This window comes from Pseudorca crassidens, chromosome 20 (genome assembly GCF_039906515.1).
Source record: "Pseudorca crassidens isolate mPseCra1 chromosome 20, mPseCra1.hap1, whole genome shotgun sequence".
NCBI lineage: Eukaryota > Metazoa > Chordata > Mammalia > Artiodactyla > Delphinidae > Pseudorca > Pseudorca crassidens.
The window spans coordinates 56,125,250-56,145,893 of NC_090315.1; the positions used below are offsets into that span (position 1 = coordinate 56,125,250).

Here is a 20,644-nt window from a genome sequence, read left to right on the forward strand (position 1 = left end):
AAGCCTGTGGGCAGCAGTGAAGACCCAACGCAGCCAAAAATAAATTTAAATCAATAAATTTATTAAAGAAAAGATAATATGCTATTTTAAAATTAAATTAAGATGTGCGTACATTTTGACCTGACAGTGGCATTTTGGGGCCTCTGTTTTAGAGAAATGAAAGCACTGAGGCCTAAGAGTGTGTCACTAGATTGCTTATGGCAGCATTATTTATGCTGCCAAAATACTTGGGAGCCATCTGAATGCCTCTCAGTAGAGCAAAAGCTGGGTAAGTTATGGTCCATCCATACTGTGTGACACTGTGCAGCTGATTAAGAAGCCTGAGTCCATTGTGTTTCTGTCCATCTGGAGGGATGTTCATGGTATTTTGTGAGGAAAACCAGCTGCAGATTCATGCAGGGAGCTAGGTCTGATTTTTTGGTAACAAACAGTGCTCCTCCTATATATGTTTGTGAGTGTTTTTTATGAACAAGGAGAAGGTATGGAAGAGTATACATACCTCATGTTTAATGGTTTTCTTTAATAGATTACTGTGGTTTAAATTTATTTATTTTATTTATTTATTTTTGGCTGCATTGGGTCTTTGTTGCTGCATGTGGGCTTTCTCTGGTTGTGGCGAGAGGGGCCTACTCTTCGTTACGGTGCACAGGCTTCTCATTGCTGTGGCTTCTCTTGTTGCGGAGCGTGGGTTCTAGGCACGCAGGCTTGGTAGTTGTGGCAGGTGGGCCCTAGAGCGCAGGCTCAGTAGTTGTGGCTCGCGGGCTCTAGAGCACAGGCTCAGTAGTTGTCGTGCATGGGTTTAGTTACTCCACAGCATGTGGGATCTTCCCGGACCAGAGCTCGAACCCGTGTCCCCTGCATTGGCAGGCGGATTCTTAACCACTGCGCCACCAGGGAAGTCCCTCATATTTAATGTTGAGTTTGTGTATGTCCTGGAGGGATTTGGAAAGATGCTCAGGAGAGATAATTAAATTTGTCTTTGTACCACTCCGTTTTCAACTTGTTCCAAGTAGCACATTACTTTTGCAATTAAAAAAAATGTCCCATAAAGCATAAGGCTTAAAAAGGGAGGCATTCAGTTCAGTGCAGGGAGTGGCGTGCCTGGTGTGTGGTTACTGCTGTTACTGTTGGAAAAGGGCTTTGCAGGGGGCTGAGGTGGGTCCAGAGCAGAGCCGCGAGGGAGCAGAGAGTGGGTAGGACTTGCAGCAAGACAGATCTGCTTTCTTCGGCTGTGTGACCTTGGGCCAGCCACTGACCACTCCCAGCCTCGGTCTTCTCATCTGTGCAATTGGGGCTATGATTCCTGCCCCACCGGGCTCTGCGGAGGACTGACGAGGGACTGGAGGTCAAGAGTGCAGGCATTTTAAAGTGATGAGTGTGAAAGACAGTTATCAGTTGCCTTCTCCCTGCAGGCTGGGCGCAGGATGAGGCCTCTTGTTAGGTGACCACTGGCCTTGGGACTTCGGATGTATCTGAGGTAGAGAAATGGGAGAAGCATTTCTTGTCTGCGTAGATTGGGGAAAAATACATTATTTCACAGAGTAAAAGATTCAGTTGCAGTGTGTTCACTTTTTCACACAAGTGATAATTAGTTCTTGGTTTGCCAAATAGAGTAGAAAGATCGTAGGCTTTGGAGGTTGAAAGACCTGTGTTCCAGCCCCAACTTGACCTCTAACTGACCAAGTGATTTTGGTGAAAGCCATCTTTCCCCCCGTCACTCAGCCTCCTCTGTAAAATGAAGGTATTAAATCAGGTCATCGGTTATACAACTTTAAAGCTATCTAACCCTGCTCCCCTTTTTTGTACGAAACCTTAATTAAGAAAACTCTGCTGCATAAAAGCTGATCAGAACACTTTGTATGTGAAAATCTGTATCTTTCATTCGTAATGAATTCTTGAGAGCAGTGAAAACGCTGTGATGGTAGTATATAAATGAAATCCAGAATAATGACAATTGCTGTCTTAGGCAGTTGACCACAACTGAGAAAAACTTGATTCGCTCAAGATAAGTAGTTGCAAAAAGCAGGTTTTATAATCGTTTGTCTGGAAATTTCAAGATACTGTCTCATCAGGCAGAGAGCAGGCGAAGCTTGGGAATAAGGTTCCCGTGAAAGCTGCCGCACCTGCCGATACAGGTTACCCGCCACCGATGGTCTCCACCGCGATAAAATCCCACACAAGAGCACTTTGCGTTGCGGTGCTTTCTAAAGCTCACGTATGTGTGTTTGAGAGGGAGAAGGAAGGGAAAGAAGTTTGAGTCAGATTTCTGCAGAATCCCTGAGTCCTCTGGGCCTACCCTAGATGGCCCAGTTTTGGGGAAAAACATCTGTACGTACCAGAGGTGACCCTGGCGGCCAGCATGCCACATGCAGCCAGCATTCGGCTGTACTTGGCCTAATGGTTTAAATGTTTTTTCAATGAATTGCCTACATTTAAAACTTGGGGGATTTCTTATTAAGATCCAGATTTTTCACTTCTCTTGGGGGAAAAAAAAATCGAGATCTGGCCAGATTTGGCAGCCTCTGAGCGGAGGGAAGCATGCTTTCTCTGGTTTGCCCCAGCCCTTCCCCCAACCCCCCATCCAGCTCTCTCTGCTAATTTATGTCACCTACCCAGTCCCTAAGACCTTCTGGGTCAACAGCCTCTCCATCACTGGAGGGTATAACTGTCCAGTCTGGCCACTGCATATTTTAATTCAGTGACTTGGAATTTGAATAACAGAGCCCCGGGCTCTATAGATAGTTACTGGCCAACTTGAGAAGCTCAGTGCTTTTGCGTAGGTAAACGCTTCTCCCTTGTCAGCGTATCATTTACTTACTGAGCTCCTCACTGGAAGCTCAGGGCAGAGAAAAGCATTACCTCCGTGCTGTTAGGGGCTCAGCTGGCTTTCCTGGGCTCCTTGGGGAGACAGGGCCATTCGTGCTGATTGATGATGCCCAGACCTAAATCCAGGGAGCGGGGTCCTGCTTATCAGTAGCTCCAGGTTTCCAACTTGAAGCTGCCAATCCCTCCTTGTGTCTAACCACCCGCTTATGTTGCTGCTGTGAAGCCTCAAAGCTTCCAAAAGTTCGGCAGCAGCAGGAAGATGAGAAATTTAATTCCATGTGTGTCCCCCTGGGCGGGGGGACATACCTCTAACTAGGCTGTCATAACAGTATTGTGAATAAAGATCAGAGCTAACATTTCCTAAGTGTGACCTCTGTGCTGGGCGCTGTGCTATATGTCTTACATACATTGAATTCTCCTGGCAACCCTGTGGGAGAGGTACTGCTCTTATCCTCACGTTGGGGATGAACTTGCTGACACTCGGGTTACTTGCCGGAGGTCGTGAGGTTGGTAGAGCTGCAGAGCTAGAATTTGAGTTCTCCTGTGCTCAGCTTCACTGCCCACCCGCTGGTACTTCTTTTGAATTTTTTAAACTTTGGTAGTAAGGGAAATGTCAAACAGAGACAAGCAGAGATAATAGTATAACAAACCCCCAAGCACCTGGCAGCCAGTTTTCAGCAATGGTCAACTCATGGTCATCTTATTTCATCTATGCCCTTACCCACCTCCCTCTCCTCAGATGGTTTTGAAGCAAACCTAAGACCTTGTGTTTTTTCTTCCTTAAATATTTGAATCTAATACCCAGCTTCATCACTGCTACTTTGCTGCCTCCCCAGCAAACCTGTGAAGTCCCCCCTTGGTTACTGGAGGCTGGGGGTCTGGCATTTACAGGCCCTGATTATGAGTGAAGATGGTTGACTGATATCACTCTTGGTCTCGGCCCAGGACTGGAGTTTCAACCCCATGGGATGAGGTGGTTGGGTTACTGTTGATTCGTCTGTTTTTACCCCCTGCCGTCTCGCATGCTCTATTCTTGCTGCCCTCTGGTAGATTAGTTTGGAAATGCGTTAGCGTTCTGTATTACTCATGTATTGCTTACGTATTATGTGTATGAGTTCTGTACTGCTGGCATGTACATAACAGTATCACCACGATGCACGTTCTCTCTCTGTTTCTGGGGCTCAGGCATCCAGGTGTGCCTTAGGCTGGATTCTCTGCTCTGGGGTTTCACAAAAAGCTGCATTTAAGATATCCACTGAGGCTGTGGTCTCATCTGAGGCTCAGATGGGAAAAGATCGGCTTCCGTGCTCATGCGGTGGTAGCAGCATTCAGTTCCTTGCCGTTGTAGGACTGAGGGCTCCAGCTTCTTGTTGGCTGCCCGCAGCTCCTGGTGGCTGCCCACGGCTTCTCCATGTATGGGGCTCCCTGCCTGGCTGTTTGTTTCCTCAAAGCCAGCAAGACAGGTTCTCCAAGCATATAAAAACATCATCATGTAATCATATGCACATAATTGTGTACCTCCATTACCTTTGCAAGTTACAGGGATAAGGCAAGGGTTTGCGTACCAGGAGGTGGAGATCCTGGGGCCGTCTGTCCACCATGGGTTCCCATGAACCCAAGTCTGAGTCGCTCTCCAGCAGCTCACAAATAATCAGTAATCGACTCACAAATTATGTCCGGTGCAGTTGAAAGAACAAATGCCTTCCCAGCCTTGCAAGGTGCCAGGGAACATAAACACACACAGCTCTCTGCCATCCCATTACTATCCCACTGGGGTCTGAATATAGGTGATTTCTGTTGCTTGTTTGCCTGTTAAAGTAGAAAACAACTCTGCTATAATTTAAGGTGGCACTGATTTTCCTTTAGCATTGCTTTTGGCTAGGAGCAGTGTTAAATTTCCTGACCGTCATGGGGCGACGGTGGCTATCCTAGATGGTTGTTGCGAAGATTAAAAGAACTGGTAGAAAAAAAACAACTGGAAGGTCTCAGTCAGCCAGCACCGGGTCTGGCATGCAAAGCTGCCCTCAGAGCGTGGTATCTGCTATTACTGTCAGCCTGTCTCTACGAGGCAGAACCCCCCTGGGAGGAGGTGAGGGCAGCCGGCCTCTGGTGCGCTTGCTCTCCTGTTTCTAAAAGACCATCTGGGACACGGAAGCAGCCTAAATGTCCATCAACAGAGGAACGGATGAAGAAGATGCGGTCCATATATACAATGGAATATTACTCAGCCATGAAAAAAGAATGGAATAATGCCATTTGTAGCCACGTGGATGGACCTAGAGACTATCATACTCAGTGAAGTAAGTCAGAAAGAGAAAAACAAATATCACACGATATCACTTATAAGTGGAATCTAAAATATGGCACAACTGAAGTTATGTGTGAAACAGAAACAGACCCACAGGCGTAGAGAAGAAACTCGTGGTTGCCAAGGGAGAGGGGAGGGGGAGTGGGGGAGGGATGGATTGGGAGTTTGGGATTAGTAGATGCAAACTATTATATAGAGAATGGACAGACAACGAGGTCCTACTGTATAGCACAGGGAACTATATTCAATATCCTGTAATAAACCATAATGGAAAAGAATATATAGATATCTATATAGATATAGGTATATAACTGAATCACTTTGCTGTGTGGCAGAAATTAACACAGCGTTGTAATCTTCAATAAAATAAATTTTTAAAAAAAGACCATCTTGGTCACAATCAGTGGATTTCCCAGCATGTTCTTTGATACCTCATGTACTGAAGCAGAAGACTAGGCAGCCCTCGACAGGAAATTTGTTTCTGATATCTGGATACATTTTACTACAAGCAGAGTAATGCATATTCAGTCCATAAAAGTTGAAAGTGCATTATAAAATAAAAAGGAAATTAAACTACCTGCAAGCCTACCCGTGATTAGACCTACAATTAAACGTTCAAGAAGAAGTTTGATGTTTTCTCTTCCAGATTTTCCATGGGTGCGAGCGTGTGGGAAGAGAGCGACTAACATTCTGTCATGTGTTGGTGGAGGAGTCTAGGGAGTATCACAGGCTATCCTAATCAGTGGTCAGGGGAGAGAAGGGTCCCCAGTGCAGAAGTTAGCAGTGAATCGGGTTAGCTTTCCTATCACTGTGGTTTGTCCCCATGGCCGCTTCACATGACCTGCAAAGCACAGACACTGTGGAGGGCAAGTTACAGCCCCAGAGGATGTGATCACCCACAACGATGTGGGAAGATGCAATTCCCTGACCTTAGGTGGACCTCTGGGCCGTCATTTATGTCCCCTCCCTTTGGCATAGCCCCTTCCCTTGTCTAGCTGGTAACTGCCTCTTCTCCTGAGGACCAAAAGTCATAGGTTACTTTTCCCTGTAGCCTTTTTATTATTATTATTATTTTTTTTTATTTTTGGCTGCGTTGGGTCTTCGTTGCGGTGCGCGGCTTCTCATTGCAGTGGCTTCTCTTATTGCGGAGCACGGCGCGCGGTCTTCAGTAGCAGTGGCTCACGGGCTTAGTTGCTCCGCGGCATGTGGGATCTTCCCGGGCCAGAGCCCCTGCATTGGCAGGCGGACTCCTAACCACTGCGCCACCAGGGAAGCCCTCCCTGTAGCCTTTTAACTTAACTTAATTTTAATTTAATTTAGTTTCCCTGTAGCCTTTTACTTTTCCCCAGCGAAATTAATTTATTATTTTAGTCATCCATTCAATAAACGGGTGACACAAGAAGGCACAGTGGTCAACTAAACAGACGTCACCCTGACCTTATTGAGCCTTTATTGGGGTCGCAGGGCGTCAGAGGTGTTGCCCAGAGTCACAGAGGGCTGAATGCCCTGGCTTGGTAGGATTTGGCCATGTAACCGTACACGGCAATGTGAAGATAAGTTAATTGCTGCCTCCCCTGTGTGCTCATAGTATCTAGAGCGTTCTGCCCTCGTTGCTGGGATGTTGTCATTTATATTATGTGCCTTTGCACATACTGTGTGGGGCAGTGGCGATGGACCAGGGTGGGCCTGGGTTGAAACTCTGGCCCCTTGACGTTCTCGGTATATAACCTTGGAACAATTACGTGTGCTCCCTGAGCCCGTTTCTTGCTTCTGAAACAGGGTTTATTTTACTGCTTTCCTAATAGGATCGGCACAAGGAGTAACCGAGGTCGGGGCTGCCCTGCATCAGCTCGCAAACGTGCCGTGTCCGTTTCCCAGGGTGGCCGTAACAAAGGACCCACAACTGAGTGGCTTAAAAGAGCCAGAACTTCATTCTCTCACAGTTCTAGAGGTTAAGTCTGAAGCCAGGTGTGGGCAGAGCCACACCCCTTCTGATGGCTCTAGGGGACCATCTGTTCCTCGCCTCTCTGCAGCCTCTGCCGTTTGCTGGCGATCCTGGGTGCTCCTTACCTTGTAGACGCACCTCTCCAGTCTCTGCCTCCATCATCCCATGGGCACCATCTCTCTGTGTGTCTGTCTGCAGATCTCCCTCTTTGTAAGGACTCCATTCATTGGATTTAGGGCCACCCTAATCTAGCATGACCTCCACTTAACTTGATGGCATCTTCAAAGACCCTGTTTCCAAATAAGGCTGCATTCACAGGTGGTGTTAGGACCTGGATGTGTCTTTTGGGGGACGCAGTTCTACCCATAGCACATGCTGCACATTCTTCCATCTTTAGAACATCCTCCTGACACACTTCCCCCTTCCGGCTGCCGCCCCATTTCTCTGGCCCTGTAGAGTGACCTGTTCCAAGAGTGCCATCTACGCCACCGTCTGCGCTTGCTTCCCTCCCTCCACCTCTGGAGCCCATTCCAGTCGTGTTTCCGTGCCTCCTACCCCACAGCAGTTCACCTTGTCACATCACCACTGACCTCCGCCTTGACAGGTACAGTGGTCCACCCTCTGGTCTTTGTTTTGTTCGCTCCGTGGCATGTGACCCGCGTGGCAGTTGGCCGCTGTCTCCTTGATGTTGTCGCTTGGCTTTTGGGTGCTGCACTGTCTTCCTTCTTCTCGTGCGTCGCCTCCTGCTGGCTCTCAGCCTCTTTAGCTGGGTCTTCGGTTTCTCGGCTTCTGATGGTTGGCATGACCCAGGTGAGGCCGGTGCTTGGCAAGCAAGTGCTGATACCAGTTGTTAAACTAGTTGCTGCCGGAGGGAGCTGGTGACTCCCCTCTGCCCCACCAACCCGCTGGTCCCCCAGAGTCTCGAGTGGACCCCACGGGGGACCATGCAGTGCCCGTCAGCTCCTCAGCCAGCCCCCTGCTCACACGCACTGGCGTGTCCTCAAGCGTCTGTGGCCAGAGATGGTGAGGGACAGCTTTCCCTGCAGTTATGCTGACACCCAGGCGGAGAAACGCCCAGTACCCGCTGCATCCCCAGACTGGCCTCCCAGCTGCTTTCAGGAAAAGACCCACCATGCTATTGCTGGTTTTTTGTACATCCCTACCCAAAACTCAGTCCACAGAACTCTTGTCTTCTCTGTTTACTCTTGGTGTGATCCTATCTGGTCCCCCGGCTTCAAATAGCATCTTTATGCTGATTACTCCCAGAAACACGTCTCCGGCCCCCACATCTCCTCTGAATGCCAGACTCCCCTGACTGCCAGCTTGCCTCGCATCTCACGCTAGAGTGTCCAGAAGAGGTGGCGTGATACTCAGCACCGACCCCCATCTCCACTACCATGCACCCATACCTGGCTGCCCCACTGGGACAGCCCAGGAATCATCTTGATTCCTCTCTCCCACTTCCCACGACCCCTGCCCCCCAGTGCATTCTGCCCATCTCCTAACGTATCCTCAGGCACCTTGGCCTTTGAATTCTGAGAGAACTGGCTTTGCTTCCATGTGTGCTACCTGAGTGGTGAGCCCTGGGCTGGTCATATTTGCCTCTTCGATTTTAGTGCGTTCTCTGCCCTGCTCTGTACCCCGAGGGGCTGATTCTTACAAAGAGGTTCCCAGGCACCTCTGCCTCCAGGGGGTTCAGCAAACGGGGTGACAGGAGATTGCAGGCAGAGGAGTGGGGGAGCTGAGGTGTTGCTCCCCGTCTTCCCTGGCTCTGGAGCATCTCCACAGTAGAGGCGCCTCCTCCTGCATCCCAGCTCCTCATGTAGCTGAAATGGGGTGCAGCTTTTTCTGTACATCATCGCAAGGCAAGGCAAGGCAGGGGCTGGTTTTAAGTAAGGACCGCGTGGAGTGGACAGTTGAAGGGGGGTCACAGATGGCCTTTCTCCAACGTAGGGAAACCAGTTTCGGGATTTGGGTTTGGAAATGATCCGGCCTTAAGCACCAGATTGACCCAGTGATCTAAGGGCCAAATGACTCCAGATAACAAACAGCTGGCACTGCCTAAAGTCCCTTTTCTTTTTAAAATCAATAGCCTTGCTGTAAATGACACATAGATGAAAGGAAGTACTTCTAAGTCATTCTGAAAGCGACTCCTCATCATTTTTGGTGACCTGCTTCCTTGAGATGCTCATTAAAGCTGTGCATCATCTTTCCAGAAAAAAAAAACCCAACATATTTGCACAGACTTATGCAGATCCCCTGATTCTTCCCAGGGGCCTGTGGATACCTGTTCTAGAACATAGAGCTTCCACGTCATCCTGGAGTGCAAGCAGTTTGGCAAGAGGACTTGGGGAATCTAGAGCAGGAGTTGTTTTATATCGTTAGCATTTGTAACCCGCCAGGGGCTACATTTCCATCTGTGCCCTGAATTACTCAAATGCTTATCCAATCGCAGTCTCATTAAAGATTATTTCAGTGATGCTACCTAGCCAGAAATGGACGCAGTATGGGTGTGCGTGTGTGTGGCGTGTGAGTGTGTGCATGCATGCATGCGTGCGCGTGCATGTGGAAAATGCGTGGCCAGTGAGTGGAGGCTGGGGGTTGGGGGACCCCAGGCCTTCCTGGTGGAGGAGCTCGCCATCCTTCCATCAGTGGTTGGGAGATCAGTAGGCCATGACGTGTAGGACCAGAGCTGTCGAATATTTGTTTCTTTCTCTTGAATTCAAGGATTAGAAATGAGCTCATTGAAATATTAAGGATTGGAAATGTACCCGTGAGGGTGCAGAAAAGGGTGTGCATTCTCTGGTGGGCCTGCGGGTCAGGACAGCTGTTTTGAAAGCAATTTGGTGAATCTGCCAAAGTACACACCCCGTGTCCAGGCGCTTTCCTGCCCAGGAAACTACCCACTGGAAATGCTGGCACAAGTGCACAAAGATATACATGTATGAACGTTCTTTGTGGGACTGGATATAATAGCAGAAAATTGAAAGACAGACATGTTATGGAATACACTGTGGGTTTTGAAAGTAGTGAGGTAGGGCGCTTTGAGGTTGCTGAATAATACGTAAAGCTTGAAACAACAGCAAAAAGTTGGGAGACATAGATGTACTATAATATGATAAGATAGAATTAAATGAATATCCATAAAACAGACTCGAGACGGAGAGCTGCCAAATCATCGAGTGATTGCTTTTCAGAAAAAAGACTCTGCAAGGGTGAGGAAGACTTCCACCTTTTGTGTAAAGATGTAAATATTTGAACATTTGCAAGTCACATAAACGACAATGATAAGTTTTTAACAACAAAAACATCTGTTTATTTGCATTAAGTGGCTCGACTTGTCTAACGTTGTTTCATGGGTGTGTTCCTTCTGTTTTCTATTTTAGATTCTTGACGAATTCAAGAAGGATTCCTCCGTGTTCATCTTGGGGTGAGGCGCCTCTGCTGGGTTGTTGTTCTGGGTAGTTGTGCCGGGCGTTGGTGCCCTTGTGGGTCCTCCCAGCCTTGCCATCGGAACTCCAGGAGGTCACCTCTCTGGCAGGCACTGGTGGGGTCCCCCTGTTGGGGAACTGGCCATCCCAAGCCTGTGCCACGAATAAACATGCACAGCAACAGGGCTTGTGGAATGTTGGGAGGGTGGCCCAGAAGGTTCTGTAGAGAAGCCTGCTTGCTTCAGGACCTCCTTTCCCAGAGGTGAGTTGGGGAGATGCCTGGCTAAGCAGAGTGAACTGAATTCAGATGAGTTGAAGCATATCAAGTGCTTCATGTGGTGCATGGCAGGGCTCGTAAATAGTGCCAGTGATGTTATGATTAAAGCCTAAGTGCTGCAGGACTTGTCAGGACCTCTACTACACTTACTAATTCCCCTAAGTATAAAGTGGTCTATGTCCTCCGAGCCTGTCTACCTGGGAGAGATGTTTGCCATGGAGTTAATAGCGCCTAGAATGGGATTTGCGGCCCGCTGACCTGGGCCTGCTTTTTGGAAGCAGCCCTCATTGATGAGGATGCCCTGGCAACTGTTCCCTCTGTTACCTTCTAAGCCAGAAACCCCAAGACTCTAAAATGTATATAAAACGAATCCAATTCTTACGTGGTATTTTAATGAAAAGATTAGTATTGTTGGACCATGAGGCTGGTTAGGAAAGAAGGTTGGAAATGCACTCAGAGACAACAGACTTCTGGACCCTGAGTGTTTAGTAAAGAGAGAAAGCTTAAAGCTTGTTTTACCTCCTGTATTTCAAAAGAGACCCTCCACCTTCCACCCCCGCTGCATGTGCTCAGGGAAAAGTACAGATTTCCCCGGAATGCCCTGCTCTGCCGGATACACTTTCCATAGCGAACAGCGTTCCCAGTCCAGTGAGGTTCTGGTTTTCTGGTAGCTATGAGCATCCTCTCCACGAGGCCATCAGTCAGCAAGCTGCCGGCCGAGGTGGAATCTCCCTTTATTCAGAGTGAAGGGGTCCGTGTCAAATGGAAAACTCTCCCAGCAGCGGGCCTCTGCTCGCTCCACTGCTCTCATCTTGCAGGTTCCAGCTGATTCTCCCTGTCCGCCAGAGTTGGGGGCTTCATCTGGCCCGCACCCCTGCTTCAGAGCCCTCGACGGCTCAGCCAACTCTGGAGTCGTTTCTCCAGCATCGCCTACCCCAAACGCTCTCCACATCCAGCCCTGTCCGGGCGTTTGCTGTCCACGCCTGTCTGTGCCCGCCCGCCCTCCCTCCCCCTTCCTTCTGCCTTGCACCTGGACCACCTGGGAGCAGCCAAGTGTAGATTCCAGGGCCCAGTTCTCCCAGGTTCTGGTGTCAGGGCCCCTCTGAATCCTCCTGGGTCAGGCATGTCGTCTGGGTCACCTTCGTCTTCCTGTTGGCCAGCCTGCACCAGGCCCTGCGGGGGGGCACTCGGCTGGGTGTCTGGGTGGCCGTCCTGCTGGCTGGGATCGCCTCCTGACTGTTGGCTGCCCCTCTCTCAACACCCTCCCTTTCCCCGAGGACAGCAACACCGACCGGCCGGATGCCTCCGCTGTTCACCTGCACGACTTCCAGCGGTTTCTCTTACATGAACAGCAGGTGAGAGGACAGCAGGGCAGGGGCTTCTGGGGTGGGGCTGCCCCAGCGGTTGCTCACCTTCTCACCACCTGCCGTCATGAAACAGGTGTCGTCTCCCTGCTCAGTGCCACCTCGGGGGCTTAAACTCTGGAATCAGATTGGCCTCTCATCAGCCCCTTTCCCAGGCCCCAGCTGGAGGAAGGGAAGGAGGACACCACAGGGCGGGCGGACGGTGTGCTCACCTGCCGGCTTCTGCTCCTCTCAGCTCATCTCTGGTGTCGCTTCCCCAGGAAACCTTCCCTGACTCGTGGAGGGTGTGACTAAGGTGGATGGGCCTGCGGGTCCTCTGGGGGATAAGGTGGCACAGCTGTCCTTAAACAGATGACACGTGGACGTCTCCCGGAATGTTTGCGTGTGGGCTCCGAGCTGGTGGCTGAGTCAGAGTTTGTGTCGGGCAGTGGTTTTCTAGGGGATGGTTCTGCCCCAGGGCAGTGGCTGCAGACTCGACTCAGAGCTGCCACTGCCATCTGGTGCGTAGAGCCAGGGATGCTGCGCAATAACTAAAGGTGCACAGGTCAGCTCCCCGCCCCCCAACAAGGAATTACCCAACCCCACATGTCAGTAGTGCCTCAGCTGAGAAACTGAGTTAGAGTGAGAGAAACCTGACATCCTCTCACCAGCTCTGTGACCTTGGGCAGGTGGTTTGACCTTTCTGTGTCCCACTTTCCTCCTCTTTAAGTGGGGATGAGAACCCTACCTCTCAGAATTGTGGGGATTAGACAAGATGGCCTTGATCTTTTTTTTTTTTTTTTTTTGCGGTACGCAGGCCTCTCACTGTTGTGACCTCTCCTATTGCGGAGCACAGGCTCTGGACGCGCAGGCCCAGCAGCCATGGCTCACGGGCCCAGCCGCTCCGCGGCATGTGGGATCCTCCCGGACCAGGGCACGAACCCGTGTCCCCTGCATCGGCAGGCGGACTCTCAACCACTGCGCCACCAGGGAATCCCATGGCCTTGATCTTTGTGTGTGTGTATGAGTACATGTATATTGCGTAGTCACATATCTATTTCAAAGTTTTGTTTATATCACTGGCGTTTCATTTGCTTTTATTCTCTTTAGTTTTTTTTAATAGATTTTTTCATAATAACAATATATAGTCTTTTTCATAGTAATATTCAGTTCATTTACTTTAAAAAAATACTGTGTATTATAGAACATCTCAGACATACACAAAAGTAGACAGGCTGGCATCATAAGCCACCCTGTACCCATCACTCTGATTACAAAGAACATTCTGCCGCTTTGATTTTGTCCATCCTCCATCTCCATACCCACGTATCTCCCTTCCCTTCTTTCCTTCTTCATTTACTTGCTGGCAAATTCTAAAGTAAACCCCGGACTGTGTATCATTCCATTTGAAAATACTTCAACGTGTCTCTCTTATGAAATGGACTTTTTTTTTTTTTTTTTTTTAGAAAACATGGCCATAATACCCCTGCTACCCCTTTCACAATGAACACGAATTTCCTAGTGTCAGGCAGTACACATCCCACGTTCAGATGTCATTGATTGTAGGGAACGTAAACAGACGCACGCTTGCGTGAGGGGCAGAGCTGGTAGCTGCTGTGGTGCGTGATGAACGCTGACCGAGGGCTCTGAGATGTCGCGCTTTCCCCACGTGGGGTGAATGGCAGTGACCAAGAGAAGGCTTCCTTGCCCCGCCTGAGACTACAACCCAGGGCAGGTGAACCGAGGGGGGATCCGTGAATTCTGTTGAGCACGATTACACGCACGGTGCGGTGCTGCCAGGAGAGTGAAGCAGAGACAGAGGCCCAGGCTGTTTGCTTTTCCGCCGTGTGCTTCCTTGCGCTGAATTACTCAGTTTTGTACAGAGCCGTTGAAGTTAAACAGTTAAACTCCTAGAGACAAGTAGTCTTATATCCTGGAACCCACCACCTCGTGCTCAGTAATTTTATTTCAGGGGAGGCTCACAGGCTTTCCCTACACCGGCCCCGTGGCTGGGCTGCCCTCAGAGATCAGGGCTGTGGGCCTGGAGCAAGGTACAGGGCGTTAGGATCCCGCATCCGGGAGTGAGGACGCAGGCAGCCCATGAGCATGTGTGTGGGTGCGCGTGACGGGAAAAAGATGTGCTGCCAGGGATGGGGCCCCTGAGCCGTACGTTTCGTGGACCCGGAATGTCCCAGCTTCCAGCGCTCTGTGGGATGCAGGCATGGAGCAGAGTCAGTGACCTAGGACGTTTGTTGGGGGTGGTGGATGCTCATATGTGGAATAACCACTGTATCACTTGGTGTGCGAATTAGTACAGGTTTTTAGAAAACACATTGGCAATACACAATTAAAATGAAAACTTTGAAAAAAGGCTTATATACTTTGATTAAATAATTGCTCTCCTAGGAACTTATCCTAAATAATGGCAGCATTTTTAATAGAAGTGAGAACTTGGGACTGATCTGAGTTTCCACTCGAGGGCTGGTTAAATGCGCCACAGTCCAGCCCTGGGAGGCATGGGTGACACTGACTGACCCGGAACTGATGTGCCTGTGTTGGTCTTGGGCTCATCATTAGGTCAACTGAATTAATGACTGAAGCCTCAGCTTTCTTATTTATATAACTGGAGAATAATATTATATGTCCTGCCTGGGCTTATGTGAGTTCAAAATGAGCCACCATGTGACAAGGTTGAGCACAGAACCTGGTGGGCTGCCCCTGCCCAGTGTTGACGGCCTCACCATGCTGGTTCCTCTCATCACTACTCTGATCATTTTCATTATTACATTGATAGTTGCCCAACTCAATACCCCACACCAAGTAGATACATTTTTCTACCCCCCCAGACTATTCATATTTTAAACTCCTTTAGGTAGAAGATTTCTTATTCACAGCTAGTGCAGTTCCAGGTTATAGCAGCTAAGTTCCCATTTTTTTGTTTTTGTTTTTTAATTAACTAAGTAATTAATTTATTTGGCTGCATTGGGTCTTTGTTACTGCACGTGGGCTTTTCTCTCTAGTTGTGGCGAGCAGTGCGTGGGCTTCTCATTGCGGTGGCTTCTCTTGTTGCGGAGCATGGGCTCTAGGTGCGCGAGCTTCAGTAGCTGCAGCATGCGGGTTCAGTAGTTGCAGCTCGCGGGCCCTAGAGTGCAGGCTTCAGTAGTTGGGTGCGTGGGCTCAGTAGTTGTGGCACGCGGGCTCAGTAGTTGTGGCTCATGGGCTCTAGAGCACAGGCTCAGTAGTTGTGGCACACAGGCTTAGTTGCTCTGCGGCATGTGGCATCTTCCTGGACCAGGGATCGAACCCATGTCCACTGCATTGGCAGGCGGATTCTTAACTGCTGTGCCACCAGGGAAGTCCAGTACCCGTGTTTTTTTATGCGAAAGCTTTTTAGGAGAAGGAAGCAGGAAGCTTTTGGCCTTTTGGGGGCGTCTAGGGCTGGCAAGGCATTTGCATTAAGTATCCTACAATTTGAGTTTCATGCTCTGGTATTCAAGGATTGCATCACTGCTGTATTCAAATGAACTGGATGCTCCCCCAGCTCCCAGCTATTGGGTGTCCTTTATCCAAGTAGATTTGCAAGGATGAACAGCAAGGCTTATTGTTGATTTGCACCCACCTCATTTGTGTCTGCCCTTACGCTTTTCCTTGTTTCAAATGTCCTGATCTGACCCTTCCCATCCAACTGCACACGTCGGGTAACACATGTGCTTTTATGATTCTTAAAGATGGAGATTTTAGAATGTTTGGAACCCAGAAACATGAGTCAAAGTGGAACCTGTGGCTCAGGTGTCATCCTCTTGTCTATGAATATTTGGGGTTTTAGGGTTTGAGGAGGAAAACAATAAAGTTACTTTATGTTATATATCCTTTTTCTAAAGGGCTTTCGAAGTTCTGAGACCGTGCAGAAGCTGTTTTTGAACTGGTCATGTATGTTTCAGACGTTACTGTTGTCTGAGCAGCACACTGCTTCACTGATCTGGACTGATTCTATATCCGTTTTCCAAAGTTCAGTTATTTGGAAGCCCAGCTCTCCTACTTACCAGCTGTGTGAAGTCGGGATCATCATGTGATGTCCTGAGCTTCTGTTTCCTTGTCTGTAAAATGACAATGACAGTGTGTGACCTGCAGAGTTTTCTGGACTAAACGAGATGTCACGGGAGGATGACGATTGCTCACACAATGCCGTGATTTGAGCACCTTCCGTGTACCGGGTGCTGTGTTAAGCACAGACCCTTATTTCATCCAGCCCGTCACAGCCTCTGTGCGTAGGTACCATTATTCCCATGTAACGGATGAGGAGGTACAGAAAAGGTGTGTAACCTGCTCAGCATCAGCCAGGCGAGTAACCCCAGGGGTCTGATGTCACTGTGCTCCCCGCCTCCTTGTGATAACGCGTATAAAGAACTAGCGTAGAGCAGGAGTCGGCAGACTACACCCAGGGGCCAAATCTGGCCCACTGCCTGTTTTTATAAATAAAGTTTTATTTACAAACGCAGCCACAGTTATTTGTGTGCCTGTGGCTCGTTTTGCACGACAGTAGCAGAATTGAATGGTTGGGGCCCAGAGTCTAAAATGTTTACTCTCTGGTCCTTTAGGGAAAATGTTGGCCCTGCACAGGGTAAGGCCTGGATGGCATGTGCATGCAGAATACGTCCATGTTTGGGTCTTCGACTGAAACCGGATCCTGAGAGGCAAAGAATTTTGCAGTTCCTCTTTCTGATGATTTCTTGTTCTCTTTATCATTCTAAGGAGCTCTGGGCGCAGGATCTGAACAAAGTCCGTGAGCGGATGACAAAGTTCATTGATGACACGATGAGAGAAACTGCCGAGCCCTTCCTGTTCGTGGATGAGGTAAGTGGGCCCCTCGTCCTGTTGGCATGGCTTTGTGATTCAGGTGTCTGTCCTCCGAGGTGTATTTTCTGGGTCTCTTCCCTCGGAGGGCTTTGCCGTTAGATGCCCCGAAACTGGCTCTCTTAGTCGAGAACTCTTTTTTTTTCCTTCCAGGTCCTGAACCATCACAGCCTTTGACTTTTCTCTTCCTCTATTTGATCCTGTAGCCTGGGCGGGATCTTTGCTTTTGTCACTAGAGGGCGTGTGCTGCCAGGGAGTCTCTAACCATTACAAGCAGAGCAAGGAAATTCCAAGGTTTCTGGGGCTCTTGCACGATGTGGAAATGGGTGCTTTTGGCCCTGTGTGAGGGGGAACTGGGAGCTCCAGTCCCATGTACCGTGGTTCCCAGGAAACAGAGTGTTACCCACTGTCCCTCAATCTTCTGATTTTTCTTTTTTTTTAAGGGGTCAGGAACTGGGATATGAAATTTCCTGCCTTTTAGATGTTACGATACTGGCATGTTCTGTTTCTCATGTAGGTTCACAACTGTTCGTAATGTTATTATGCCTTAAAACTTATATGTGGGCAGCATATACTCTTGTAGCCTCACATATTTGAGGATACACATTAAAAAGGTAAATACCGTATAGGTCAGTGAAACGTGTGTTGGTACAGCCTATTGCAGTCTGAGTTTTCTGCACTGAAAACTTGGGTAACTGAGGTCTGGAGACCATCTGTTGAATATTCATGTACCATCTCCCCGTGTTGACACAGACCCAGAAGAACCCGGCACCACCCGTCCTCAGTGTGATGATCCCCTCTTTGTGTTTGTGACTCTCCTAGTTCCTCACGTACCTGTTTTCCCGGGAGAACAGCATTTGGGATGAGAAGTATGACGTGGTGGATGTGCAGGACATGAACAACCCCTTGTCCCATTACTGGATCTCCTCATCACATAACACGTGAGTTTCACCGCGAGCCTGCAGCGGGTCAGGCAGGTGAAGGGCAATACGGTGGGCGCTCAAGGGCACTGCTCTGGCAAAGCGCGTGGGCAGAGTGCAGGCCCTCGCTGCTCAGATTGGAATATATGAAAGCTTCTGGAGGATGGGGGGACGCATCTCTCTTTCCCAGTTGGTTTTGCAATAATAAACCTTTTTCTGTGGCCCTAAGAAGCAAGTCAACAAAGCTGGTTGGCTGTTTGGGCATCCCATTCTTAGTGGTCACAGGAAAGCAACTGAATTAGTCACTGAACTGATATTTACTGAGAGTTTGCCCTGTGCCAGGCCCTGTGCTTGCTGGGTGCTGGGGATACAGCAGTGAAAAGGGCAGGAGCAGCCCCGTCCTCATGAGCTTGGAGGGGAAAAGGCCTCCTTTGAGTCTTCAGATGAGCCGCCGTTGGTGAGAGAAGAACAGGTGGCGAGGCGAGGAGGAGGGTTCAGACAGAGGAACGGCATGTGCGAAGGTCCAGGGGCAGGAGGAACTGGGGGGGGTTCTAGTAGGACTAGAGTGTAGAACCTGGCAGGGTGAGTGGCAGGAGAGGAGGACAGGAGGGTCAGCTTGAGTGGAATCGTTGAGGTCAGAGCGAGGGCAGTGGCAGTGGGAGCCGCTGATAGCTTTTAGGCCAGAGAACACCACACTCAAATGCGTATTTTTGGAAGATTACAAAAAAGAGCAGACGGGAAGGGAGAAATGGGTGTTACACTCAAATTCTGATACTCAGTCTGCTTTGTCAGGTGAGGGGGTGGAGGCCCTGGGTCCTGGGCATCCAGAGAGCTGTCGACTGGTACTTTACCAAGTGTCAGTCCAGGCAGGAGTTGGAGAGAAGGCCCTTAAGTTCACCTCCCGGCATTTTGGAAGGTACCTTCCTTTTCCGGGGCCAATTGACTTCATGGTTCTCTCTTCCCCACCACGTCCGTTGGTTTGAGTTTGTGTCTTAGAATGGTCAGTCCTGCCAAACCTAGAAAACAGCTGAGCACCACAGACTCTTAAAGGGGGAATGTGGTCAGGAGGAGAGTGAGAAAAATAGGTATTTTCACGTCAGTTTTGGTGGACATAGTTCATAGGGTGGTAAGTCCCATCTGTTCTGTGCTTGGCCTGGGGCCCTGGTATCAGAATGATGGCCCACCTCTGCCCTGTTGAGACTGAGGGCCTAGTGGGCAGCGGTGGGGCAGGGAGGTGGTTAATTTATCATCATACGTCAGTCTCCCGCCTGACACCCTTTGACCGAATTCTCCTCGAAAGAACACACGTGCTCGAGCCCACACTTGGATTGCCAGGATGGTTATCCTTATAGCCCACGATCACGGCCTGAGTCTCATGACTGGCTCAGCCACACGACTGCATGTGTCTGGCCTGGATCCTAAATGGGGGTCTTTGTGGACAGGGAGAACTCAGGCCTTTGGGAGCTCGGGCTGAGGAGTTCCCCGGGGATGCCCTGAGCTGCAGGCCTGCTCCCACACAGCCGCCCACCTCCTCTCGTCCAGGTACCTCACGGGTGACCAGCTTCGGAGCGAGTCGTCCCCGGAGGCCTATATCCGCTGTCTGCGGATGGGCTGCCGCTGCATTGAGCGTGAGTACCCCCTTCGTGCTGGCGGCCACGCGGTCGGCGGGCTGAGACTGGCCATGTTGTTGCTGGATGCTTTGTTTGTTTGGAGGCCCGAGTAGTGGGGATGCACGGGACAGATGGAGGGAGCACCCAGGTGCCCGTAGCATCTGGGGTGAGCCACGCGGCCACCAGCCGGGGACCTTTCCCCAGAAGAGAAGGTTGCCACGACGAGGAGTGGTGTTGAGCCGGGCCAGGCTGGAGCCACAGCACCTTGGGCTCCAGAAAGTGTCCGGATACAGTGGAGGGGCTGGGAGGCCAGTAGCCAGGACGGCCTGACTGTCCTCCTGTCCCTCGGCTTCTTTCTGGGCTGCTGTGTTCGAGGCAGCAGACACCCTGCGTGCTTTAGCAATGGCCCTGCCATGGCCGCCACCCTGACTCTTTTTTTTTTTTTTCCTGCGGTACGCGGGCCTCTCACTGTTGCGGCCTCTCCCGTTGCGGAGCACAGGCTCCGGATGCGCAGGCTCAGCGGCCATGGCTCACGGGCCCAGCCACTCCGCGGCATGCGGGATCCTCCCGGACCGGGTCATGAACCCACGTCCCCTGCATCGGCAGGCGGACTCTCAACCACTGCGCCACCAGGGAAGCCCCACCCTGACTCTTCTGTCCCCAGTTGCTCAGAGCCACCCCGGCAGAGGTGATTCCAGGCCCCGGACGTGGCCGGGGGCCAGTGCTTCCTCCTGTCCCCCCACCCTTCGCCCCCGGCCCGACTCAGCGCCAGAGGCTCATGGCTGTACTGGGCTGAGAAGAGGCACAAACCACTGATGTAGGCTCCGGTTTTATCAAAGCATCTGTCACGGCATCAGGCCTTAACGGCAGTTATTCCTACAGAGTGTTCTTAATTTATGCCTTTGTCCCCCCTTAGGAAAAAGCAAACGTGAAAAAATCAAGTTTGAAACTGTCAGCTCCTCTTCCTATTTTGGGGGGTCAAAAATATAGGGGATGCTCACCTTCTGCATAACCTAGTTCGGTCTGAATATTTTACCGTGAATCTTTAAAAATAAATTTCCCATTGCTCTGTATTCTTTCCGCTGGCAGAAGAAGCAAGCCAAGGTTTAGACAAGTCAAATCAGAAGATA

General features: G+C 50.0%; 1 protein-coding gene across 1 annotated transcript in view; it reads left to right on the forward strand.

Moving 5' to 3' along the window:
- PLCG2 (phospholipase C gamma 2) overlaps positions 1-20,644 on the forward strand; it is a 145,857-nt gene that overhangs the window by 76,107 nt on the left and 49,106 nt on the right. The window contains exons 8-12 of the mRNA XM_067717892.1: positions 10,466-10,509; positions 12,070-12,142; positions 16,883-16,984; positions 17,807-17,925; positions 19,447-19,532. Coding sequence (XP_067573993.1) covers positions 10,466-10,509; positions 12,070-12,142; positions 16,883-16,984; positions 17,807-17,925; positions 19,447-19,532 — 424 coding nt within the window. The remainder of the gene's footprint in view (positions 1-10,465; positions 10,510-12,069; positions 12,143-16,882; positions 16,985-17,806; positions 17,926-19,446; positions 19,533-20,644) is intronic.